The sequence below is a fragment of the Cervus canadensis genome, chromosome X (assembly GCF_019320065.1).
Source record: "Cervus canadensis isolate Bull #8, Minnesota chromosome X, ASM1932006v1, whole genome shotgun sequence".
Taxonomy (NCBI): domain Eukaryota; kingdom Metazoa; phylum Chordata; class Mammalia; order Artiodactyla; family Cervidae; genus Cervus; species Cervus canadensis.
The window spans coordinates 143074491-143099815 of record NC_057419.1 but is presented as its reverse complement, the minus strand read 5'-3'; the positions used below and the strand labels follow the sequence as shown (position 1 = coordinate 143099815).

Here is a 25325-nt window from a genome sequence, read left to right as displayed (position 1 = left end):
GAATCCACCTGCCAGTGTGGGAGGTGCAAGAGATGAGGGTTTGATCCCTGGTCCAGAAGATCCCCTGGAGGAGGAAATGGCAACCCACTCCATAATTCTTGCCTGGGGAATCCCATGGACAGAGGAGCCTGGTGGGATTCCATGGAGTCGAAAAGGGTCAGACACAATTGAGGGACTCAGCACAGCACAGCACTGCACAGGGGCACAATGACTGCAATGCACTCGGGACAGGAAAGAGTTGGCAGACATAAAGGTGTTTGGTGGCCATGAAGCCCTGGACCATTTTGAACAGAGTGGGGACAAGGGCCACCATGTTTATTAACAGGGTCCCGGTGCCTCTCATGGTGAGAAGAGGCTGAGGGCAGCCAGGGCAGAAATGGGGAGACTGGCATCCAGGCAAGAGACAAGGGCAGCTTGGACCACTCAGGGGCAGTGGAGGTGGGGAGAAGGGAGCAGCTTCTGAACATGTCTTAAAGGTGGAACCACCCGGCCTCGTTGATTGATTGGACATGGCCGCCCTGGACCACCTCAGATCCTCAGAAACCCCACAAGGAGTCACTTTTCCTCCTGTAGATGGCATCCAGCTCAAGCAGAGTCTGACAGTCTCCCCACCTGCTTCCACCTGCCCCGAGAACAAAGCCACATGCCAACTCCGTTTCCCAACATTTAATTAGGAAAAAAAATGACAGGGTCAAAGAAAATCTCATGCAGAAAAGAAAAGGGGGGCAAATCGGGTTTGTAGGAGCATGGACCAGGGCCGGGTTCCTCCGAGGAGGCAGAAGAACAAAGGAATAAGGCACTGCCACCTCTGCCCCTCAGCGTGTGCGCAGGGCAGGGCAGCGGAGGGTGAGTGGTCCGGGGGGCGTGCAGACCCCACAGACAGAGTTTGGCAGCAGGGCCCAGGGGAGCAGAGTCTGGTGCCCCCAGGCCCAAGTCTGGCCCTGGCAGGAGCTGATTCAAGCTCTCCAGGCCTCAGAGAACATGGCCTGGGAGGAGGCCCAGGCCCAGCCCAAGAAGTCTGGACGGGCTTGTGTGTCAGCTGCAGTGCCGTAGTCTGAGGGCACCTTTGGTGCCTTGCCCATCCCAAGTGCTGCTGGTGTCCAGGTCCTCTTCTGGAGATGGGCGGGGGCAGCCAGGGGAAGGGGCAGGGCCAGAGGTGAGGCCAAGGCTGACCCTGTCTCAAGGGGAGCCAGGAGGACTCAAGGAGAGGATGTGAGTGAGGTTGGGACATCTGGGGCAGGGGGGGCGGGTAAGGGGGAATGCTTATTTACAGATGGAGAGGTGAGTGGAGATAAATTAAATAAATAGGTGGTTGGGGCATAAATAGCAAGGGGTGATCACCAGACTGGGCAGGAGGGCAGGGGGAGGGTGGGGGTATTGCTGCTGCTGTGGTGGGGGGCTTGGTCCGGTCACCCCCTCCCCATGCAGGGCCCAAAGCAAGGCACTAATGAAGGGCCCCGGGCTGTGCTGGGGGTGTCTTGGCCCGGTGCCACCTGATCTGGGGCTCAGCCCGGGACCCAGGCCCGAGACGCCCCCTGGACGGGAGACTGTCTCAGGACTGAGATGCGCCCTTCTCTCCGGGTCGGCCGCCCTTAGCTGTTGCTGGACACGAGGCCAATGATCTGCTCCAGCTTCTGGCGCAGCTTGTGTTTCCGACAAGAGGCATCTCGGTCCAGGGCGCTGAGAACCTGTGAAAAAGGCCCCGAGCTGGGCTCTCAGGGGCAGCAGGCCGTTCCTCCCAGCCAAGCCCCCTGCTCCTCGGGGCAAGCTTTCCCCTCCCTCAGGCCTCAGGGTGTCCTTCCCTGCTGGCCAGGACCCTGGGCACGTGGCCTTCGAACAGCCCCTCTTTGACCCCAAATCCTCCAACCGCACAACTCTCGTCCCTCCTCTCCACGGCCAGGATGCAGCCCTGTCCAGGGGTGATGTGGACTCAAGGCTTCCCTTTCCCGTCCCCTGCAGACCCCCAATCCCACCCTAGACCTCTCCCATCCAAAGCAGCAGGCCTTCTCGGGCCTCATCTCCATTGACCATGGGCAGCACCCGATAGCCCATTACTCCTCCTAACAACTGGCGGGGGGTCCTCACGCATGTGATCCGGGCCCGTGTGTCACTTGGGGGGGAGTGTCCCTCCCGACCCTCCTCAGACTCCACAGCCAGCTCCCCTTCTGCTCTGCCGTGTCAGAGTGTCCCAGGACCCCAGGGCTCAGTGCCTGGGCCATGGTCCATCTAGCTGCCCGGGGAACCCCTTGGTGAGCTCCTCCAGGCTCAGGGCTCTCAGGCCCGTGTCCAGCTGAGGTTCACCGGTTCTCATCTCCAACCAGGAGCCGAGTCCTGAAGCCCACCCTCTGGCTTCCCTGTCTACTAAGGTTCCAGGCACAAATCAGGCAGGTGGCCTGACCCTGCCCACCTCTGGCCCCCACTGTGTTCCTGGCCCTTTAATTTCTCCCAACCAGAACTTGGTGCTTCAGCCAGTAGCTTCTCTCCTGGGGCCCTCACCTCCCCACATCTACAGAGAGTGTCACGTTTGCCATCCTGAGGGCTTGTTTGTGGGAGGAATTGTGAGTAATCCAAGAGCTGGTACCCCTGACTCCCATCATGCCCCTGCTTTTGCCACTGGTTGCACTCTCAAACTCGAGGGGCCTGCAGGGGTGGCACGCACCTCCTGACGGTACTTGGTGACGTAGAAATAGAGCTCACTGAGTGCACTCAGGACATTGAAGTCACTTGCATGGAGACGGGACTGCTCCACCAGATACGCATCCATGTCCTGGTCACTGATGGATGCCATCTTGGCTATATCCCGGTAGTACCTAATGGGATCCCGAAGAAGTCATGCTGGCATCTGCTGCAAAAGTCAAAGCCCTTGTCCTGGCTGCCAGGCCAGCCTCTGGGACTCCTTCCTGAAGCTGGCCCTTCATTAATATGAGCCAGCCTGGGCAGGGCCAGCTTCTACCCTCTCACCCAGTAGCTCTGTCCTGTGGGTGTCCAGGCCCCCCACCCACACACACTGGGGCCCACCTCTCCACCCAGCTCTTGTAGTTGGGGATGTCCTTGGCATAGAGCAACTTGTTGGAGGGCGAGTCCTTGCCCAGGCGGTGCTCCGACGTGGAGCAGGAGTCCATGAAGGTCTGGGCCACCACCGACAAGCAGGCGTCCGTGATGCTGCTCTTGTGGATGTCGAACACGAACTGCGGGTTCTTGATCACGTTCACCCAGAAGCGCAGGGGCAGGCTAGACAGAGGGACAAAGGCCCACAGCTCCCCAGTTTCCCCGTGCCACACCCTCCTGTCTGCTCACCTCCACAGGCCCACAGGCGGCAAGATGACACACTGAGAGCGGCCTTTAATTTTCGGCCTGACTTCAAGCAGTGAGAAGTAAGAGGAAATGGCATTCTGGCCTTGGTGATCTCAATGTTCCCCACACACACACACACATTCACCCCCTGGACCAGGCTTCCAGCATCTCTGCACTGTGCCAGTGGTATCACCAGGTGAGCAGCCAGGCCCAGTCAGTCAAGGGCACCTCTGAGTGCGGGCAGCACTATCTGCATCCCAGCCGCCCAAACCCCTGGCAGAGTGACAGACCCTTGCTCTCCCTACTTGGTGGCACCATCGATGCCAGGCCACTATCCTCCCCTGCTGGGATGAGCAGTCCAGCCCCCAGCCCCCACTGTCACCCTGACCAAGGTCCCCAAGTACCAGCCAAGCCTCCTCTTCCCACCCAGCCCTGGCCTGGAGGGCCAGTGCACAGTGGTACCAGTTGCTCTTCCAGGTGTGGCGCACATCGGGATCGCTGATCTGCCGCTGGTCGGCCTGCTCGTCCAGGAAGTCAAACATGTACTTAATGGCCAGTGGCAGGGCTGAGCCCCGGTGTGCTGTGCTGAACACGGTTTCAAAGAGGTCGTCCACGAACTTCTGCAGTGTACCCTGCAGGGGCACAGCAAGGGCACCAGCTGACAGGGAGCCAGGGGGAAATGTTCCCACAGCAGGACAGATGGGGATGGAGAGGCCTGACAGCGAGTAGGACTTCTCTGCCCGGCTAACAACACCCCTCAGATAGACTTGGCCTTGACCTCAGGGTGGTAGTTCCCATAGCCAAGGCCTTAAGACAGCCCCTTGGCATTGGAACAATCCAGTGGCCCCTTCCCCAGGCAGCCGGGGCCAGCCTGAGCGCCAAGTCCAGGACAGAAGGGACCCGCACTAAGGCCAGGATGGCACAGGGCAGGCGCACCTTGGTGGCTAGCAGCCGCGTCAGGTAGATCTCTGAGACCATCTTGCTGCCACGGTCACCCTCTCGGTGGTCGGCGTGGTCATGGTTCTTCACTAAGTGCCACAGCTTGGTTCCTGTCTCCTGGTCCGGGGTGATCATGGGCGCCCGAGAGCGGAGGCTGTCAGGGCTGCTGGCCGTGCGAAGCAAGCTCTCTGGGGCAGGGGATGGTGTGCCCCCTTAGGCCAGTGGGCCAGCCATCACCATGGCTCTCACCCCCTCTATCCCAGGAGCCCCGCACTTCTAGGCTCTAAAGAGCCCAGACCTCCTGAGGGCAGGGTCCAGGAAGGCTGCCTGCCCAGAGCAAGGGTTCCCCACCATGGCCGACACAGCCTGGAAGGGCACGAGGCCAGCAGATGCCACCACACCGAGGATACTTACCATAGCGGCTGAGGGAACGGGTGAAGGTGAAGGAGTTGGCCATGTTATAGGCTGACACTTGTTTGGGCACCAACGCCACCAAGGAACCGTCTGTCACCTGCAGATACCAGTGACAGAAAGGGGGCAATGCAGGAGGCTGAGAAGCCAAGAGGCCAACTCTGTGGGGGTATGTGGGGCAGCTCCCACACCTCCCAGAGGAGGACCTATGTTGTGGGGGCGATGGAGGGGAGGGGCTAGCACGGGGTTGCGGCCCCACAGGAGCACTGGTCATGGGTGGCCGGCCCTCCAGCTCCTCACCTGGTAGTGGGCCAGCGAGTTGACCCTCTTCCAGTCACACTCAATCTTGGTGGTGACGTCCTCGTCCTGGAGGATGACACGGGCCATGCGGCCCTGGCGCCACTCTGTGGGCCACAGACAGCTCAGTGGGGGGGATCATGAACACCAGCCATGGTACCAGGAGGTGCAGGGGGCGGCTAGGAGGAGAAGGCAGGGGCCTCACCTAGGTCCATGTCCTCAGCTTTGGGGCGCTGGGAGTAAGGGATGCCCTTGTACACAGCATCAAGCAGCTTGTCTTTGGCCTGGGTGATACTGTCACAGTTGAGCACCTTCACGGGCACCTGAGCGCCGCCCTCGCTCTCCGGGCACACACAGTGCAGGGTCTGAGAGGGTGGGGGGGCCACAGGGTGGGTCCTGGGTGAGGCTTCCCCGCAGACCTGACACCCTGTCCACCTGACCACCCCCCCCCCAACCCCACACACCAGCGTCTTATAGTCGATCTGCTGCCGGATCAGCTTGTCCTCGCTCAGTGAGTACCGCGCCTCGCCCGTGATGGCGTCGATGGGGCCCTTCTCCATCTGCTGCTTGATGGCGCAGTACAGAAGGAAGAGCGGCTCCCCCGCGCACTCCTGGAGGCAGGGCCAGGCATACAGCTGACTGCTGGCAGGCCAGCAGCTTCCCCACCCTACCGCCCCCACCACCTGCCCTGTGAGCATGTGCACCTTCAGAAACTTATGCAGCAAAAAGGTGAACCAGTTGGTGAGCATCTTCTCAGCCACTGACTCAGTCCTGGAGAGAAAGGGGTGCTGGGGTCCTGGCCTGAAAGGGCCTCCCAAGGGGTGGGGCCTGGCCAGGACAGGGCTGGCCTGGGGGCTGGGGGGTGGAACCCAGTACCTGCGCAGAAGCAGCTTCGGGTGGTTCTTGCTCTCAAGGTTCTTCTCGATGAGGTCCGCCAGCAGCTGCTTAAGCAGACCCGTGGCGTAGTCGAGGCGGCTCTGCAGGGCCACCATGGTAAGGGAAGCCACAGTGCCCCGGTCACGCATGGAGAAGCTGCTCTGGGCCTCCAGGGTGTGGATGAAGGTGAGCACGAAGGCGCGGCTGTGCAGCAGCTGCCCGAAGAGACGCAGGGCCTTCTCAACATGGGGGGGGGTCTGGAGGCAACAGGGCGTCTCAGAGAGCAGAGGTGACCCTGCAGATGACAGGGCAAGGGCAGACAATGCCGGGGGAGTGTATGGGACGGGGTGGAACTCACATCCAGCTCCTTAAGCACTGGGTGGGCCTCGATCCCCGGGAAGAGCACCCGCACAGCGTAGGTCCGGTAGTCCAGGAAAGGGATCTGCACGCCATCCATGTGGTTCGTCAACTCATTGATGTCTGTCTGCAGCTCAGCAAAGGCTGGGGAGGGCCGGTGGGGCAGAGTGAGCAGGGCAGGAGTGGGGAGCCCCTGCGGCCTGCCCCGCACCCCACCTACACACAGGCACCTTCCTTGCACTCCAGGGCCACCCGGGACTCCAAGTTGTCCATCTGGAGCTGGAGCCGCTTGAGTGTGCGGTCGGCATCCTGAGTCTTACGTTTGTAGGCAACCAGTACAGCAGTGATGGCCAGCAGCAGGAGGCTGCCCCCTACTGCCAGCCCCACCATGGCCGGCAGGGTCAGCGCCCGCTCGGCTGTGATGTGCAGGGTGCCCAGCCAGAACTCCAGACCGCCCACCAACACCTGCGGGGACGGGCGCATGGTGAGGCGAGCCCCAGGCCTGCCCCAGGCTGCCCTGGTGGCCTCCCTGCCCTGTACCCACCATGACGGGCTGCCGGCCTGTCTGGCTGGGGGAGTCGCAGAGGAGTTGTGTGTCGGAGACTGTCAGCGCGCATGGCTGGCCCCCTATCAGCACCGTGTAGTTGAGGCGGGAGTTGCCAGCTGCTGCGGGGATCAGATTCTTGCCCTGCACATGGACACCCCAGTCAGCCAGGGCTCCCCCCTACCCTGGCCCTCCTGCCCTTTGCTCCTGCCCCAGCAGCACCTTTAGCACTACGTGGGAGCCCGGTTTGATGTCCAGCACCCCAGAGGGACCGAGAGGCTCAAAGCTGGGGTCGGGGTAGTAGGTGAAGGAGGACCGGTTGAGGGAGCGGGCGGTCTGCACGTGGTCCAGCAGGAAACCAAACTCATCCGGGTGCTCGCCCTGGGCCTGCGGCTGGGGCTGCCCCAGGAAGATGCCAGGGGCTTTACACAGCATGGCAGTGTCATTGATCACGTGGCATGTCTGTGGGGACAAAGGCAAGCAGTCCAGCACTTGAGGCCACAGCAGGCAGGGTGGCAGGGTGGGATGGGGGTGGGGGCGCAGCTGGCACTCACGTTGGTGGTCTCGATGCCTCGGTACTTGGCCCGGACCCGGGGCTCCTGGACCGTCAGCAAGTGGGTCCCACTCACGGTGATGGCAGTGCTTCCACTAGGGACAGGAGTGAGGGACTTCAGGGCTCCTCCCAACTGCCCCGAATGTGGCCCTCTCTCTACTTTCCCCATTGGAAGTGGAAGTGAAGTGAAAGTCACTCAGTCGTGTCCGACTCTTTGTGACCCAACAGACTATATAGTCCATGGAATTCTCCAGGCTAGAATACTGGAGTGGGCAGCCTTTCCCTTCTCCAGGGGATCTTCCCAACCCAGTGGCCCTGGAGCCTCCCTAACCCTGGGTCACCCAATGGGTGCCAACTGCCATGTGGTCATGGAGGAACCAGGCTCCCCTCTGCTGAGGAGGGCTCAGGCTCAGAGAGGGTGGAATTTTACGACTGGCGCTCAGAGACCTGGTCCCCAGCCTCCCCTCTTACTTGATGATGCTCCATGTGGGCTCGAGGCGCGTGACGGTGGGGTCCTGAGTGTAAGTGTAGACAACACCAGGACTGGAAATATTGGCACGGTCAATGGCCAGTGTAATGGGGGCCTGGCTCGGGCCCAGGGTGGAGACAGGCGAGATGCACACGATGACTTCAGCATCCCTCCTGCATCAGCAAGTGGGGACTTGGAGAGGGTGGCCCAGGGCTGCCTGCCATCTGCCGGCCTGAGGCCCCAGCTCCCAAACAACCCACCTGATGAACTGGCACTCGCCATCTCTCACGGTCACCATGACCCTGCTGCCGGCATCCAGAGCCCTTCCAGAGATGGTGAGCCGCGTGCCCCCGGAGGCCGGGCCCCGACTGGGACTCACACGGTCGAAAGTAGGCGTCTAGGAGAAGAGATCCTAAGGGGCAGGGCAAGGCAGTGGGGGCCAGGCTGCACACTACCCCCAGGAAGCGATGGGAGAGGAAACGGGTATGCACCCCACCCACCACAAAGGTGTAGAGCTGCTCAGACTGCGTGCGGAAGTCAGCTGAACAGTCGCCGACACAGAGCTCCACGGGCCCCGGTGGAGGGCTGGGTACCAGTGACTCTTCCATCTCACAGACGATCCTGGGGGTGGGGTCAGGGAAGGTCAGGCCCCAGAGGCCAGCCCCCAGTGGGGGATGAGGCCTGGTGTCCACCAGCTGGGCTGCACTCACCTCTCAGCACTGATGTACTCGGCAGGGATGGAGTTGCAGCGCACGCCAGCCACCCGCAGGCCCACCTCTCGGGAGGTGAGGCCCAGGTTCTCACCCACGATGGTGATCCAGGTGCCCCCTTCCTTGGGCCCCATGACTGGGTGGATCTGTGGAGCAGGATGGGAGGCGGAAGGGTAAGCTGAGTTGGCGGGTGCCCAGAGGGCAGTGGGTGGAGGGGAGACCGACCTGGGCAATGCGAGGGTGGCTGCAGCGAGCGCCCTTCTGGTTCGGGTGCATCCAGTTGGTCTTGGGGGCTGGGCAGTGGGCCCGCAGCTGGCACCTGTGCTCCGAGATGCACCAGCCACAGTTGAAGCGGGGGTCAGCCTTGAGGCAGAGGCCACAGCTGGGCCGCTGCGCCCAGCACTTGTACAAGAGGGCTGTGGGCACAGAGGGCATCGCTGGGGAGCAGTTACCGGCCCTGATGAAGGGTCCCCCTGCGGGACCCCGGCCCCAGCTTGTGCCTATGCTGCCCCAGGAAGTGAGGTCCTCAGCCCATCCCGCTGCTCACCTCGGAAGGTAACAGGCTTGTCGATGGGGAAATCGCCGTCCCAGACCACGGAGAAGTCCAGCTCAGTGTCACCGTACTCATCACCTTCATAGGAATACTGGGGGAGAAGGACCCGTGTGACCCTCATGAAGGTGCGCAGGCCACCCCCCCACCCTACTCAGGAATCCCCAGGAGGAGACTCAGAAGGTCCTCTGCCAGGATGAGCTGAGGCTTCCTGAAGAGTCTGCTGGGCACAGCCCGAACCCCCGAGACAGGTGGGGTGGGCCTCACCGAGGCATTCTGGCACTGCACGCTGCTGCTGTTGAAGCGTACAGCAGGGACCCGCTGCTGCCGGCCCTGCACGCGGACCACACACTCGTAGTTCTTCTGCCCTGACTGAGGCTGCGGCAGGTTCTTGGCCCGCAGGGTGAGGGGCTGCACAACGCCTACCGGGATCAGGAGGTCCCCGCTGGGCAGGATCGCAGGGCAGCCCTGAGGGGAAAACCCCCGCATTGAGGAGGCTCTGAGAAAACCCCAAGATGGAGGGTGGCAAAGCCAGGGGCCAGCCTGCAGGGAGCCTGGCCCCCTCGCGTGCAGTGCCCGCCTCACCTCAGGGCTGTGCACCCTGCCCTCCTGGAAGGAGCAGTCGTGGGGCTGGCTGGTACACACGTGGCGGTACTTACACCACTGGCAGGGGTAAGGGCTGCTGACGCAGGACATGCACCTGGAGGGGAGAGGCTTCAGAAATCACAGAGGAGACCAAGCTGGGACCTTCACTGTCCCTTGCGTGGGCCACACGGGAAGCCAAAGGAAAAAGGCACCCACGTCACAGCGAGCCACAGAGACGCGGGGACCAGGGGGCAGGCCAGCTACTACTCACGACTGGAGGACGCTGCAGTTGTAGAAGACGAAGTCAGCCCCAGCAAACCTCACGCCAGTCTCCTTGGAGAGCAGCTGCAGCCGCACAGTGTGGGTGGCCCCTGCAGCGAGCCCACGGCACCCTGTGTGAGCCATGGACAGACAGCACCCCCCACCCCCCACAGCCCCGGCCACTGACCATGCCCCCGGGTGAGAGCCCGGAGCTCCTGGAGGGAAGGTGAGGGGCAGCGTAACTCCCCAGAGGGCAGCAGGACGGCCTCACTCTGGGTCACTTCCTCAAAGGCACAGCTCACGCCCGCACTGAGGTCTGGCACGTTGCTCATGGCCACGGTCAGCTGCAGGAAGCCAAGGGCTTGGAGCAGGGTCCACTGCAGCATGTGGGCACCACGCCCCTGCCACATCCCCACCATGCCCCTCACCTGCACCCCGGGCGATGTCACTGACACATTGTTGGGCCAGACGTGCACCTGGACACACTTGCTGAGCGCCTCGGCGAAGCCATACGGGGCCATGGCGCCTGGACAGGCCCCTTGGCGGCAGCACCTGTGTGGGGTCAGGCCAGGCCCATCCCACAGCTGCCCTGGGGGCCAGGAAGGGGTGACGAGGGGGCAGCCGGCCCAGCCTATGGTGCCAGGCAACCACATGCCTCAGCTTCATCTCCGAGGGCCTGAGAGATGTCACTCGGGCCAGAGGTTCTGCTCATTAGCGGGAGAAAGTTGGACAGGAGGGAGAGGGAGGCTACGAGTCCACAGCTGTTGGGGTGGGCACATGGGAGAGGGTGGGCACCATGGCCCCCAGCTATGGGCAGAGCTGGGCAGGTCCTCACCTGTGCTGCAGCACGCACCAGCCACAGTGCGGGTCCCCCGAGCCCAGGCAGGCTGCGCAGCTCAGGTATTGCTCACAGGTCTCCACCGGGAGCTGGCTCACCTGGGCACAGCTGAGTTAGCACGTGCCATGCCCTGCCCCCGGCCCACCCCGCCACCTGCCCCGGGCCCACCTGCTTCTCACTCAGCAGGTAGATGTGCTGGTGGTCAGGGCTGAAGAGCAGGTCACGAAGTATGGGGCTGCCATCCACCACAGGCACCGTCTCGTACAGGTGAGCCTCCTGAGAGCTGTCAACCCGCACCTGGGCCACAAGACCAGCCACCTGATGCCACAGCAGCAGCCCACATACCCGGGCAGGCTCTTCAGCAGCCAGGGGCCCAGCCTTGTCCCATCATAGACAGACGGGGAAGGATGACACCAAGGCTGCCCCCTAGAGGCTCTTGGGGGTGTCACAGCCAGTCCAAAAAGGCTCACAGGGCACAGAGATGACCACACTTATGGCAGAAAGCAAAGAACTAAAGAACCTCTTGATGAAAGTGAAAGAGGAGAGTGAAAAGGCTGGCTTAGACCTCAATATTCAAAAAACAAATATCATGGCACCTGGTCCCATCGCTTCATGGCAAATAGATGGGGAAACAATGGAAACAGTGACAGACTTTATTTTCTTAGGCTCTAAAATCACTGCAGATGGTGACTGCAGCCATGAAATTAAAAGATGCTTGCTCCTTGGAAGAAAAGCTATGGCCAACCTAGACAGCATATTAAAAAGCAGAGAGGTTACTTTGCCAACAAAGGTCCGACTAGTCAAAGCTATGGTTTTCCCAGTAGTCATGTACGGATGTGAGAGTTGGACCATAAGGAAAGCTGAGAGCCAAAGAATTAATGCTTTTGAGATGTGGTGTTGGAGAAGACTCTTGAGAGTCCCTTGGATTGAAAAGAGATCAAACCAGTCCATCCTAAAGGAAATCAGTCCTGAATATTCATTAGGAGGACTAATACTGAAGCTGAAACTCTAATCCTTTGGCCACCTGATGCAGAGAACTGACTCACTGGAAAAAACCCTGATGCTGGGAAAGATTGAAGGTGGGAGGAGAAGGTGACAACAGAGAATGAGATGGTTGGATGGCATCACCAATTCAATGAACATGAGTTTCAGTAAACTCTAGGAGTTGGTGATGGACAGGGAGGCCTGGCATGCTACAGTCCATGGGGTCGCAAAGAATCAGACATGATTGAGTGACTGAACTGTGACTGTAGAGTTTGGGCACGGGGAAAAGATGAGATTTATAGGGGAAGGGGTTTTTGGGATGATGGCAATACCCTGGAACGAAGTAGTGTTCATGCCAGTGTAACTCTGCAAATGTACCAAAATCACAGAGATGCTTTATATGAGGGTAGAAGTGTGACACAGGAGTTATACCCCAATAAAGCTGTGAGAAATGTAACAAAAAGGACCTGGAGGGGAGTAGACCAGGCCCCCAAGAGTTCCCTGGACACTCCAGACCTCCCTAGGAATGGCCCACATCTCCCAGGTGAGCACGAGGAGAAGCTGGTAGTTGGTCTGGCTCCTTGTCCCTTTAGAAAACCTCAGAGCTCCCGGCCCCGAAACAGAAGCAACCCCTGGGCCTATCAGGGGACAAGATGGCAAAGGCAGTCAGGTTCACATTTGTTCCTTCATTCATTCAAGGAGGCTTCCCTAGTAGCTTGGTTGGTAAAGAATCTGCCTGCAGTGCAGGAGACCCGGGTTCAATCCCTGGGTCAGGAAGATCCCTGGAGAAGGGAACGGAAACCCACTCTAGTACTCTTGTCTGGAGAATTCCATGGACAGAGGACCTAGTGGGCTACAGTCTGTGGAATTGCAGAGTCGGACCCAACTGTGCAACTAACTTTCCTTTCCTTTTTCATTCAAGGAGGACCCAGCAATGATGGCTCCTGCTCTCCTGGCAGGGAAGCCCAGAGATAAGGACAGAGGCTTGGGTCAGCCACAGGAAGCCAGTGGTTCAGGCCACAACAGGCAGTGGCACCAGTGAGCGTGGGTGGCACAGGGGCGCACAGGGCTTGCCTGCACAGTCTTATCCCCACCCCTCATTCTGCATCTCAGCCTGCCCTGATGCCCACAGACTGGTGCCCACCTTCTTGAGACTGCCACCGCGAGTGCCAATGAAGACCACAGAGTGCTGCTGGTAGGTGTAGGCGGCCACGCTGGTCATGCCATCGGTACTGTCAGCTAGCAGGGGCAGCCCCTCAATCACGTGTAGGCCACCCAGTGGCTGGTTCAACACCAACCCACAGAAGTTTCCATTTATCTGCATGGGCTGGTGAAATAGGAGGGGTGCACACAGGTCAGCTCATGGGCACCCACTGGACGTCGGCTGCGAGATCCCACATTGTGGCAGGGAAGAGGACCCAGAACTCACTCCTTGCTAGCCAAGACCAACCAACCATTAGTCCCAGGACCCCACAGGAAATGGGGGGATGAGAAAGGAGCTGGAGGAAGGAGAGCAGGCAGGAGTGGGGAGTAGACAGCAAGGCCTGGGAGGCTGCCACTGATGCAGAATGTGAGGGGGCACCCGCAAGATAGAGATGGAGGAGCCAGCTGGGGACAGAGGGGCAGGAAGAGGAAGGGAGTGGTCCACAAACAGAGTGTGCCCACCCAGAGGACTGGCAGGGAGGCAGGCTGGCGAGGAAAGAGAATCTGCAAAGGAAGGGAGGGGATCACAGGGGGTGGGGGATTCTGGGCTAAGCTGTCACTCCCGAGACGGTCCAGAGGAGCATCTCCCAGGTGAGTGGGCCTGTCGAGCCTGGGACAGGCCAGCAGCCTACTGGCTGCTAGGTGACCACCAGGGCTGGCCCCGCAGACCCGGGAAAGGGCAGAGGGCCTTGCAGAGGGGCGGGGTGGGGGGTGGGCAGGGGCTCACAGTGTTGATGCAGGGCAGCTCCTTGTTTAGCAGCCAGGGCAGCGCCAGCGTGCCCTCCCCACGGTAGCAGGACTGGATGCGACGCCGGATGTGTGCATTGATGTTGCTGAGGGTAAAGAGGCAGAGGATGGTCTGCCGCGGTGGGCTGGCCCGGTTCTTCTGGCCCTGAGAGAAGACGGTGAAGAGTACGTCCTCGTCAGCCGGCACGCCCAGGGCCTGGGCCAGCAGCAGGCCGGGTTTGGCCAGGTGGGCGCTCTGCACCAGGCGGTACTCCACGCCGCGCCATGAGCAGCCGATGGGGAACTCCACGTATGAGTAGAACTCGGAGTCTCCTGAGCACATGCGCACAATCTTGGACGTGAAGAACTTCTCGCCCGCTGTGTCCAGCAGTGTCTGCTGGGTGTCCAGCTGCAGCGTCAGGAAGTACACAAAGGAGGCGCTCACAAAGCCATAGATGTAGTAGATGTCAAAGGCTGGGTACAGGGACAGCGTGTCCGAGGGGATCTTGATCTGCGAGGAGACGAACTCGTCCTGGTACACCTACAGAACAGGTGGGGGAGAGAGCCTGAGATGAGGCCAGGGTCCACCCGTGGCCTCCCCATCCATGGCCCCTGCCACACGCCCTGGCCTTAACCCCACAACAGGGTCCCTAAGGGGCTTCTGTCACAACCCCCCACCCATGCATGCACAGGACCCCATGCCAGAAAGACTCCAGAGGGCAAGCCATGACCCGGCCCGCCGTGCCATCCTCAGCAGCTTGTCCCATCTGGGACCAACCGGTCTCTTCCGGGGGCAGAGGCAGGATGCAGTGGAGGCAGGAGGGCACAGGGCCTGGCTCTCCAGAGGGGGGCAAAGGGAGGGGAGGGCAGGGGACGCCTGACGGCCAGGGGTGGGGCTCACCCACCAGACTGAACATATCCACACCATCCTCGTCCCGGATGAGCTTTCGGGAGCTCAGGGTGGGGAAGTACTCGGACTTGCCATCCACAGCCGTGCCTATGAACAGTTTGCTGGGCCCCTGGCCCTGCTCCACGATGACGCCAGCCATTGAGTCCGGCTCCTGGGCCCCTGACAGGTAGTGCTCCTTGCGGTGGTGGGGCTCACCCAGCTTGAAGAGGTCGTCCAGCCGCAGGAACTGGCAGATACCCTGCCAGATGCTGCCACAGGCCACCAAACGGCGGGCCGCATAGTCTATGAGCAGCAGCTTGTTCACGTTGTCCACGGGCGCCAGGCGGTGGGCACACACGCGCATGCTGGGGGGCGGATAGCAGCGGGCATTGTCTTCGACAGGCCCCGTGATATGGACCCGCAGCTCAGTCAGGTTGGGCGCCAGCTTGAAGATGTGGTTCACGGCGCCCACAAACACCTCCCCGGTCACCCGGTGCACAGCCAGGTGGGTGAGCGAGGTGTCCGTCACTGAAAAAGCAGGGAAGGGCCTGCGGCTGCCCAGGGCCCGCCCGGCAGCCAGGAGGAACAGCAGGATGAAGATGGTGGGCATGGCTGGTGGCTGTCCTGGGGGATGGGCCTGGAGAGAGACAGCAGGGGCCAGTCACAGGCCCACCCCCCGGCCTGGCCTCGGGCCTCTGGCCGGCCCAGAACCATGGCCCAGAGGGTGGAGGCCGGTCACCTGCCACCGCACCAGGGCCCCAGATGGCAGCCCCAGCTGGGAGAAAGGAGGGGCGTCCGCCAGGGTGCACAAGGGAGCCACAAGCACAGGCAGGCTTGGGGGCCATCAATCACCCCCCACCCACTGCTGGCAAGCAGCCGGGAGGCCTCGCCTCAGCTGGGCCACACCCAAGCGGGCCACGGCGCCAGATGCTGGGAGAGGCAGGGTGGGAGGCCCTCCAGGAAGGAGAAGCCGAACAGCAGATCCCAGGCCCGAGGGTGGCCAGCCACACACAGGCGCAACCCAACCGCGGGCCACTCAAGGCCACGGAGCTGCCTCTCACCCTAGTTGGGGAGGGGGGGCAGGGAGGAGACAAGGGAGTGAGAAAACGATGGCAAATGGGACGTTGGGGTGTCAGGACATCAGAGGTCTGAGGCATCAAAGCCTGAGCCCAGACAGCACCCAGGGACACCAATCCACCCTCCGCGCCCCAGCTGCCTCCTTGCCCCAAGGGCCTCTGTCTGCCGGCTGACCGGGAGCCTGCAATCTGGGCTACAAGCTGCCACACAAAAGCCGAGTGGTGCCGGCCCCCGCAGCAATGCACAGAGACAGACAGACGTCAGGCTCTGCCCAGGCACAACCGGATGGATGCCCAGGGCAGGGGTGCACGCAGCCCCCTCCAAAGCCAGACGGTAGCTGGTGAAGGGGAGAGGCAGGGTTGGCTGAGACTCTGGCGAGACAAACCGGGGGACCCCAGGAGCAGCACCGGGCTTGGCTGGGTCTTCACCCCGAGGCCACACCCAGCTCCAGGCAGCCAAGACAGCAGAGCCGTGGCGTGGCAGCCAACAGGGCAGGGCTCAGGGCCCCCCTATCGGTGCCCAAGCCCCAAGAGAGACACAAGTTACCCCACCTTGGAGGGGGTGGCGAGGAACCAAACCAAGGCAGCCCAGAAGAAACGGGGTGGGGGGGATTGCATTTGCCAGAACCAGGAGCAGACCCAGCTTGGAACTGCTAAGTTTCAGCTCAAGACCGCTCGGCTCTCCCAGGCTCTTTTGTCAAGGTCCGCATCCTGGACCCTGAATGCCAGAGCTGGAGAAGAAAGGAGGGCGGAGAAGCGGGGGTCGTCATGCCACCCTCACCTCCTCTGCAGCGCACGGGAATACAAGCCTAAGAAGGCGAACGGGACGGATCGGGAGGGATACCTGGAGAGGCACGCTGTGGAGCCCAAATGCCCGCTCCAAAGCACAGCCTGGAAGCGGGAGCCTCTGGCCAACCGAGCCTCTCTGAGCCAGCCCTGCGGAGCCCGAGGATGCGGGCAGACACTGGCAGAGACAGGGCTCCCGCACCCGCTCCCCAATGCCCCGCACGGTTCTGCCGGCCCGGTTTGCCCTGCCCCCAACCAGGGATACCGCCCCCCCCCCGCCGCCCACCCCCCCAGTGGACGGAGGCGCCGGGGCTGCTTCTCCACCACAAAGGGTCCCCACGGGTAGGGGGCTGGCCGCCGAGGCGCCGAGCACGAAGGACCAGTCGGGCGGGCGCCGGAGAAGGCGGGGGCAGGGCCCGACCCCTGGAAGGCCAAGGCGACCCCCGGGGATGCCCGACCCCGGGGCAGATGAGCAGGCTGGCCTCGCACGGGCGGCGGGGGCGGGGGGTGGTGGCAGGCACCTACCTGTCCCTCCGCGGCCGCCGGCTCCGGGTGGCCGCCCGTTGGCCACGTGGACGCGCCCTCGAGCCCCACACCGCCCCGCTCGCGCGCCCCCGCCGCCGCGCGCCCGCGCCGCCGCCGCCCACACTTTGGGGCCAGCCCGCGGCCGCCGGGGCCTTTTAAATCCGGACCGTACCACCGCGCCGGGCAGGGGTGCCCAGGGAGGGCCGAGCGTCAGGGCTCGCAGCCGGGGGTGGCCTGCCTCTCCCCGAGCCACGGGAGAGGCCCAGTGGCGCAGCTCCAGCCCCCGGCGAGCGGCTGGGGTTCCCCCCTACCCCCCGCAGCGATACGACCCTCCCCTCCACTCGCGACATGGCCGCGTCCAGGGCGCGCGCCCCTCCGCCCGCCGCCTCCCGCCACCTGGGGACCCGCGCGCGCCCGCGCCACACCCCCTTCGGGCCAGGGGTGCGCGCGGGCCTCGGGGTCGCGCAGACGCCTCCCGGGCGCTCGGAGGCGCGCCCAAGGCCACCTGCTGCCGGTTCGCAGCAACCCCCCCGCCCCGTCCCCGCCCACCCCGCACTCCGGTCAGGATCCTACAGGCACACACCAGCTCGGGACTCGCGGTCCTGACCCAGGACACTCTCCCGGAGAAGGTCCACTAATCCGGAGGGCCTGCGTCTGATAACATCCACGAGGACTGAGGCTGTCGGCTTTTACTACCTGGCCCCGTCCCCAGTGGCCCTGAATTGGAGATTTTCAGTCCCTTGGTTCCTTTTTCCTTTTCTTTTTATACAGCTTTATTGACCTATAATTCATCTATCATGTAAGTCCCTCATGTAAAGGGTAACATTCAATGACATTTAATATATTCACACAAAGTTGGGCAACCATTACTCCTGTTTGATTCCAAAACGTTCTCATCACCCCCAAAATAAATCTCTATGTACCCTTTAGCCAGCCATCAGTTCACCCCGTGTGAATTTTAGGATGGACTTTTCAGTTTCTGCAAAAAAAAAAAAAAAAAGCCAGTGGAAGTTTGATACGGATTGAATTCAATCTGTAAATCAATTCAGAGAATGTTGCCATCTTAACAAGGCTTCCAAGATGGTGCTAGTGGTAAAGAACCCACCTGCCAATGCAAGAGACATAAGAGATGTGAGTTAGATCTCTGGGTTGGGTAGACCCCTGTGGAGGAGGAAATGGCAACCCACTCCAGTGTTCTTGCCTGGAGAGTCCCATGAACAGAGGGACAAGAGGGACTGGTGGGCTACAGTCCATAGGGTCTCAAAGAGTCAGACACAACTGAAGCGACTTAGCATGCAGGCACACAACATCTTAACAAGATTTTTTCCATCCATGAATTTGGGATGTTGTGATGATGAATTCATGTGTATTAATTTCAACTTGGCTAGGCTATAGTTGGCAATTATTTAATCAAACACTCATCTAGCTGTTGCTCTGGAGAAATTTCGTAGGTGTGGTGAACATCAACAACTGGTTGACTTTATTTTTTTTTTTCTTTTCCGGTTGACTTTAAATTACACTCCATAATGTGGGTGAATCTTGTCCACTCGATTGAAGGCCTTAAAAGCAAAATCTGAGGTTCCCATGGAAAAAAGATATTCTGCCTCCAGACTGTAATGTAGAAGTCCTGCTTGAATCTGCAGCCTGTCAACCTGCCCTGTAAATTTTGGACTTTCCACCTTGTCAGTCCTCACAATCGCATGAGCTAATTCCTTAAAATTAATTGTGTGTGTATGTGTGTGTGTGTGTGTATCCTGTTCTGTTACTCCAGAGAACCCTGACTAAATAAATGTGTTTTCATTTATTCAGGTTTGCTTTATTTTCTTTCAGTGATATTGTCTAGTTTACAATGTACAAGTCTTGCATTTCTTTTTTTTTTTTTTTGATGGTTTATGTGAATTTCCTTTTCTTTTTATTTTTTTATTGAAGGATAATTGCTTTACAGAATTTTGTTGTTTTCTGGCAAACTTCAACATGAATCAGCCATAGGTATACATATATCCCCTCCCTTTTGAAACTCCCTCCCATCTCCCTCCCCATCCCACCCCTCTAGGTTGATACAGAGCCCCTGTTTGAGTTTCCTGAGCCATACAGCAAATTCCTGTTGGCTCCCTATTTTACATGGAAGTAAAATAGGTAAAATATTTTACATGGTAGTACCTATTTTATATGGAAGTCTTGCTATTTCTATTATTAATTTATTCCTAAGTATTTTATTCTTTATGATGCTATTGTAAAACAGAATTTTCACTGCTCAGGTATAGAAATACAATTGATTTTTGTGTAATGATGTTTCTTCCTGCAACTTTGCTGAACTCATTTATTAGCTCTACTGTTTTTTCCAGCACATGTAGTAAGATTTTGCATATACAAGATTATGTCATCTGAGAATAGAGATAGTTTTACTTCTTCCAATCTGCCTGACTATATTGCCCTGGCTACACCCTCAGATATGCAGATGAAACCACCCTTATGGCAGAAATTGAAGAGAAACTAAAGAGCCTCTTATGAAAGTGAAAGAGGAGAGTGGAAAAGCTGGCTTAAAACTCAACATACAAAAAACGAAGATCATGGCATCTGGTCCCATCACTTCATGGCAAATAGATGGGAAAACAATGGATATAGTGACAGACTTTATTTTCTTGGGCTCCAAAATCACTGCAGATGGTGAATGCAGACATGAAAGTAAAAGATGCTTACTCCTTGGAAGAAAAGCTATGACCAACCTAGACAGCATATTAAAAAGTAGAGACATTATTTTGCCAATAAAGGTCCGTATAGTCAAAGGTATGGTTTATCCAGTAGTCATGTAGAGATATGTGAGTTGGACCATAAAGAAGGGTGAGCGCCAAAGAATTGATGCTTTTGAACTGTGGTGTTGGAAAAGACTCCTGAGAATCCCTCAGACTGCAAGGAGATCAAACCAGTCAATCCTAAAGGAAATCAGTCCTGAATATTCATTGGAAGGACTGATGCGGAAGCTGAAGTTCCAATACTTTGACCACCTGATGCGAAGAACTGACTCATTGGAAAAGACCCTGATGCTGGGAAAGATTGCAGGCAGGAGAAGGGGATGACAGAGGATGCGATGGTTGGATGGCATCACTGACTCAATGGCCATGAGTTTGAGCAAGCTCTGGGAGTTGGCGATGGACAGGGAAGCCTGGCGTGCTGCAGTACATGGGGTTGCAAAGAGTTGAACACGACTGAGTGACTGAACTGAACACTCTCCAGTCAAATGTTGGATAGAAGTGGGCATTTTCTTTTTAACTTTATAATTTGAAAGTATTTCAGACTTACGGAAAAGCTATAAGAAATGTACAGAAAGCTCCCATGTACCCTTAACTCACATTCACCAAGAGTTCATATTTTGTTTCATTTGCTTTCTCATTCTCTTTGTCTCTTGTGGGTGCATATATTTTTATTTCATATATTAGAATAATATTTTCTCAGGCTTCCTTGGTGGCTCAGTGGTAAAGAATCCACCTGCCAATGCAGGAGACAAAGGTTTGATCCCTGGTCCGGGAAGATCCCACATACCTCAGAGCAATTAGCCTCATGTGCCACAACTATTGGCCCTGTGCTCTAGAGCTCAGAAGCCGGAACTACTGAAAACCACACACCCTAGAGCCTGTGCTCCACAAGAGAACAGCCACTGCAATGAGAAGCCCGTGCAGCAGCAAAGACCCAGCACAGCCAAAAACAAATAAGTAAAAGAAGAAAAAAACCTATGAGGCTGATATTCTGAACAAATTATAATGAAAATATTTTCTCAACTACATCTAAGTTGCATACAGCTTACCCCTTAATCCCTAAATACTACCCTCTGTGTTTCATAACTATAGCATAATTGGCTTCCCTGGAGGCTCAGCTCATAAAGAGTCCGTCTGCAATGCAGGAGACCTGGGTTCCATCCTTGGGTTGGGAAGATCTGCTGGAGAAGGGAAAGGCTGCCCACTCCAGTATTCTGGCCTGGAGAATTCCATGGACTGTATAGTCCATGGGGTTGCAAAACGTCAGACACGACTGAGTGACTTTCACTCACTCGCTCACAGCATAATTACTGTACTATAGTAATTATAGCCTCTTACATAACCATAGTATAACTCTCAACATCAGAAATGTTAATGTTGATATAATGATATTATTTTATCTAAGGTCTTGTTAAAATTTCACCAATGGTCCCCATGATGTCCTTTATAGTTTTGTTTTTTTCCGATCCAGGATCCAGTCTAGGACCCCACACGGCATTTCATTCTCAAGTCTCATTGGCCCCCTTTAATTTGGAAGACTCCTGCTTTTCTTGGCCTTTCAGAACATGGACATTTTTGAAGAGTGCAGGCCAGGTATTTGGTGGACCATCCTCGGGTTGCATATGTCTGATGTTTTCTCAGGGCAAGATTCAGGCTGTATGTGGTGGGAGGTTTACCAGGCCCTCTCTGTGCTTCTTATCAAGAGGCAAGTGTTATTGTTTTGTCCCTTTACTGTGATGTTAACTTTAAGCATTTGGTTAAGGTGGTAACTACCAGTTTCTCAATGGGTTTCCCTGATAGTTCAGTTGGTAAAGAATCTGCGTGCAATGCAGGAGATCCAGTTCAATTCCTGGGTGGGGAAGATCCCCTGGAGAAGGGATAGGCTAGCCAATCCAGTATTCTTGGGCTTCCCTTGTGGCTCAGCTGGTAAAGAATCTGCCTGCAGTGCAGGAGACCTGGGTTTGATCCCTGGGTCAGGAAGATCCCCTGGAGAAGGGAAAGGCTACCCACTCCAGTATTCTGGCCTGGAAAATTCCAAGGGGGGTCGCAAAGAGTCAGACAGGACTGAACGACTTTCCTTTCACCAGTTTCTCAAATGAACAGTTACTAGTTTTCCCCTTGTAACTAAAAAATAGTTTGTAGAAAGGTACTTTGAAACTAGGTAAATATTCTCTTCTTCATCAAAATGTCACCTACTCACTGATAACTCTTGCCTGAATCAAGAATTACTCTAATGCCTCCCTGGTGTCTCAGACGGTAAAGAATCTTCCTGCCAATGCAGGAGACCTGGGTTTGATCCCTGGGTCAGGAAGATGCCCTGGAGAAGGGAAAGGCTACCCACTCCAGTATTCTGGCCTGGAAAATTCCAAGGGGGGTCGCAAAGAGTCAGACACGACTGAGCGACTTTCACTTTCACCAGTTTCTCAAATGGACAGTTACTATTTTTCCCTTTGTAACTAAAAAATAGTTTGTAGGAAGGTACTTTGAAACTAGGTAAATATTCTCTTCTTCATCAAAATGTCACCTCCTCACCGATAACTCTTGCCTGAATCATACTCTAATGCCTCCCTGGTGTCTCAGACAGTAAAGAATCTGCCTGCCAATGCAGGAGACCTGGGTTTGATCCCTGGGTCAGGAAGATCCCCTGGAGAAGGGAATGGCTACACACTCCAGTGTTCTTCCCTGGAGAAGTCCATGGACAGAGGAGCCTAGTGGGCTACAGTCCATGGGGTCACAAAGAGTTGGACATGAATTTCACTTCCATAGTTGCTCAGTTCCAAACCTCAAGATGATGGTTACAAAACAGTGCTTTTTCTCCCTTCATGATCCCTCCTACTCAATGGCATCCTTCTTTCAGAAAGAACTCCTCTGTTTATCTATCTATATATAGATTATCTGTGTGGACTCATGGATGTGGATTTTATTCGATGGATTGTAATCCATTAATTTTTTTTATCATACTACGTGGAATGTGGGATCTTACTAATAGTTCCCCGTGCTGTGTGTGCTAAGTCGCTTCAGTCCTGTCTGAATCTGTGCAACCATATGGACTGTAGACAGCCAGGCTCCTCTGTCCATGGGATTCTCCAGGCAAGAATACTGGAGTGGGTTGCCATGCCCTTCTTCAGGGGATCTTGCCAACCTAGGGATTGAACCCACATCTCCTGCATTGGCAGGCGGGTTCTTTACCACTAGGGCCACCTGGGAAACCCCTACACACAGGCTATGTATATAAAAATGTCCTGAATACATACTGATGGCCCCACTCCAATTCCACACCAAAACTTCCTAGCCTTTCCCCAGTGTATATTTGTATCTCCCTTTAGCATTGGGAGACCTGGCTCCCAACACCACTGATGTACTGACTCATTTGCCTGATCCTCTAATAATGCATAGAGAGCACTTTCAGAATCAAGTATTCGTCCCTAGGACAAACAAACCTAAGAGGAGTCTAAAATTTCCTTGCAGGATTTTTTTTTTTCCTTGCAGGATTTTTGTTTAGTTTCTTTTGTCTTAAAACTGAAGGTATAAAGTGAAAGTGTGGTGTTTAAACACTGTTTGCAGGAACTTCCCTGGTGGTCCAGTGACTAAGACTCCATGCTCCCAATGCAGGGCACCCGGGTTTGATCTGTGGTCAGGGAACTAAGATCCAACATGCCATGCAGCACAGCAACAAAGAAATGGGGATGTTTGTCTAATTTTTATTGATTTGCAGGAGTTTGTGTATGTCTGTGTGAATGTGTTCTGGTACCACCCCTCTGTCATAAAAATATTTTCTTTTCTCAAATCTACTGGCTTGTGTTTTCATTTTCATATCTCTTAAAGAGCAAAAGTTTTCATTTTTGTATCCTGTGCAAGAAAACTTTGCCAAGATTGCCTAGAGCAAGGTTACAAAGATTTCCCCCCTTGTTTCATTTATATGCTTTTTTAAGTTTTAGCTTTTACTTTTAGGTCTACAACCCATGTCAAATTCATTTTTCTCCATGGTCTAAGTAAGGGCTATTCGTTTCCTGTGGCTGTCAAAACAAAGTTCCACAAACTGAGTAGCTAAAACAACAGATATTTATTCTCTGCTTTTTTTTTTTTTATCCCTACCCCCTCTTCTCTCCTTTTGAGGTGATAAAATTATTCTGGGAGTAGATAGGGGTGATGACTTCACAACATTGTGAAATGTACTCAATGCCACTGAAATGTGCATTTTTAAATGGTTAATGGTTATTTTTATGTTATGTGAATTTTTCCTCAATTGAAAAAAAAAAATCTCCCAGTGAGAGACCACATGTGCCATCTCAGGTTGCATAAGTGTCCCCCCTCTTCAGGAGTGACAGTACCATGTTGGTGAAGCTGGGGAGCCAGGATTCTCACCCGGTGATCATGCTACAAATAGGAGGGGTGTAGGGAGAAAAATCTATCACTCTCTGGAAACTTAATTATGCCTTCCCTGGTGGTCCAGTGGTTAAGACTCAGTGCTTCCACTGCAGGGAGCATGGGTTCAATCCTTGGGCAGAGAACTAGGAATCCTTCAAGCTGCACAGAGGCGGAGGCTGTTGGGAAATGTCTTCTTTTTGATTTTATTTATTTGACCGCATTGGGTTTTCATCGCATCATGCATCCCTCAGAAACCATCCAGCCCTGGGTGAGCCACTGAAGGGCTCCCTCTCCGCAGGAAGCCACTCTTCTGGTAGCTTCTCAAAGAGGGCAGTAGAGGGTTGGTGCAGGCCAGAGGATTCCCTCTCTGGGGTTTCTGGAACCCCACAAAAGGCCCCATTGACTTTCTCAGAGTTGCCCCCCACATCCAGGGCTTAGGGCCAGGCCTACCTACCCCTCCCCGCTGTGCCCCAGGAGCTGGCCTATGCTCCCCTCCTCCCTCCTCCAAGTGACCCCAGATGGCCCTGCCTCAGACAGAGTGAGGAAGCCCAAATGACAGCTCCTAGCTGCCAGATGGGCCTCCCCAGGACAGGGCTGACAGCGCCCTGCCACAAATGAGGAAAGCAAGGGAGACTGCACTGGGCGGAGCCCACCATTACCATCAATTCTGCCCAGCGGCCTGGGAGGTGGGGCCGGACCCAGAGCTGGCATGCTCACAACTGGCTGTGGGCTATCCACTGCCCTTTGGAGGCAAAGCGAAGAAGGGTGGACAGCTTACCTTCCTCAGCCTCCTGGAGCTGGGTCCAGGAGAATTAAGAGTTGGCAAGGAAAAAAAAAAAAAGAGTTGGCAAGGGCCGCTGAGGTGGGGCATGAATGACACCCTCAAGCGAGGGCCTGCGCCCCTGGGGGCGATGAGAGCAGCCAGCCCCAGGGCAGTGTGTACAGAGCTTGCCAGGGTTAGCTGGGCAAGCAGTGGGTACAGGGCACCCACAGTGGCCTTCCTGTGTCAGCACTGGGGAGAAATGCTGTGATGGGAACACAGGGCAGCTGGGAGCCACAGGACAGCTATGGCCTTTATGGAATGGGCCGCTGGGAGACACAAAGGAGACCGAGGGGCCTGGGTGGGCAGCCCAGGGAGGAATGGCCTTCCTACCCACATAGGGGCTGTGGTGGGGACAGGCTGGCTACAGGGACAGTTGGGCCTGCCTAGGCCCCCAGTGGATCACAAGTGCCCCCTCCTGCCTCCACAGATTCATGTTTCTACCCAATCTCCTTCCACCCTCAAATCCCTGAAAAACACACTCTTTCTTGCAAGACACAGAAAGCAGAGA

At 56.8% G+C, this 25325-nt stretch overlaps 2 protein-coding genes across 3 annotated transcripts; both read right to left on the bottom strand.

The window, feature by feature from the left end:
* Positions 1-651: 651 nt before the first annotated feature.
* On the bottom strand, positions 652-17021 carry PLXNA3 (plexin A3). Of its 2 annotated transcripts, none has more exons than XM_043458962.1 (33): positions 16874-17021; positions 14503-15123; positions 13599-14138; positions 12813-12995; positions 10853-10981; positions 10682-10782; positions 10275-10398; positions 10034-10190; positions 9857-9956; positions 9586-9700; positions 9268-9468; positions 8998-9094; positions 8676-8866; positions 8451-8596; positions 8241-8361; positions 8001-8137; positions 7743-7913; positions 7273-7366; positions 6941-7180; positions 6719-6862; positions 6405-6639; positions 6176-6318; positions 5818-6074; positions 5646-5712; positions 5406-5552; positions 5147-5306; positions 4945-5048; positions 4648-4744; positions 4231-4421; positions 3757-3926; positions 3019-3231; positions 2660-2810; positions 652-1688 (listed from the first exon to the last, which is right to left on the bottom strand). In XM_043458962.1, the coding sequence occupies exons 2-33, from the start codon at positions 15094-15096 to the stop codon at positions 1593-1595; spliced, it is 5616 nt and encodes a 1871-aa protein (XP_043314897.1). In that variant the 5' UTR covers positions 15097-15123; positions 16874-17021; the 3' UTR covers positions 652-1592. The 2 variants fall into 2 exon arrangements, with proteins under 2 accessions (XP_043314897.1, XP_043314898.1); XM_043458963.1 differs by having other exon boundaries at positions 5818-6032.
* LOC122435775 (translation initiation factor IF-2-like) lies at positions 15136-17223 on the bottom strand. The gene is made up of 3 exons (XM_043459862.1): positions 17046-17223; positions 16407-16996; positions 15136-16293 (listed from the first exon to the last, which is right to left on the bottom strand). Exons 1-3 carry the CDS (start codon positions 17221-17223, stop codon positions 16228-16230), a joined length of 834 nt encoding a protein of 277 aa, XP_043315797.1. The 3' UTR covers positions 15136-16227.
* Positions 17224-25325: the final 8102 nt, after the last annotated feature.

What these genes read in the sequence shown, in the direction of transcription:
- PLXNA3 (XM_043458962.1), bottom strand. Translation starts at nt 15,096, where the DNA reads ATGCCCACCATCTTCATCCTGCTGTTCCTCCTGGCTGCCGGGCGGGCC. An exon ending in GCGGTGGCAGTCTCAAGAAG is followed by an intron (nt 10,982 to 12,812) that starts GTGGGCACCAGT and finishes CTTGTGGCCCAG; the next exon opens with GTGCGGGTTGACAGCTCTCA. An exon ending in CCGTTCCCTCAGCCGCTATG is followed by an intron (nt 4,422 to 4,647) that starts GTAAGTATCCTC and finishes CCCCTGCCCCAG; the next exon opens with AGAGCTTGCTTCGCACGGCC.
- LOC122435775 (XM_043459862.1), bottom strand. Translation starts at nt 17,223, where the DNA reads ATGTCGCGAGTGGAGGGGAGGGTCGTATCGCTGCGGGGGGTAGGGGGG. An exon ending in CACCCCTGCCCGGCGCGGTG is followed by an intron (nt 16,997 to 17,045) that starts GTACGGTCCGGA and finishes CTGGCCCCAAAG; the next exon opens with TGTGGGCGGCGGCGGCGCGG. An exon ending in TCCACAGCGTGCCTCTCCAG is followed by an intron (nt 16,294 to 16,406) that starts GTATCCCTCCCG and finishes TTTCTTCTCCAG; the next exon opens with CTCTGGCATTCAGGGTCCAG.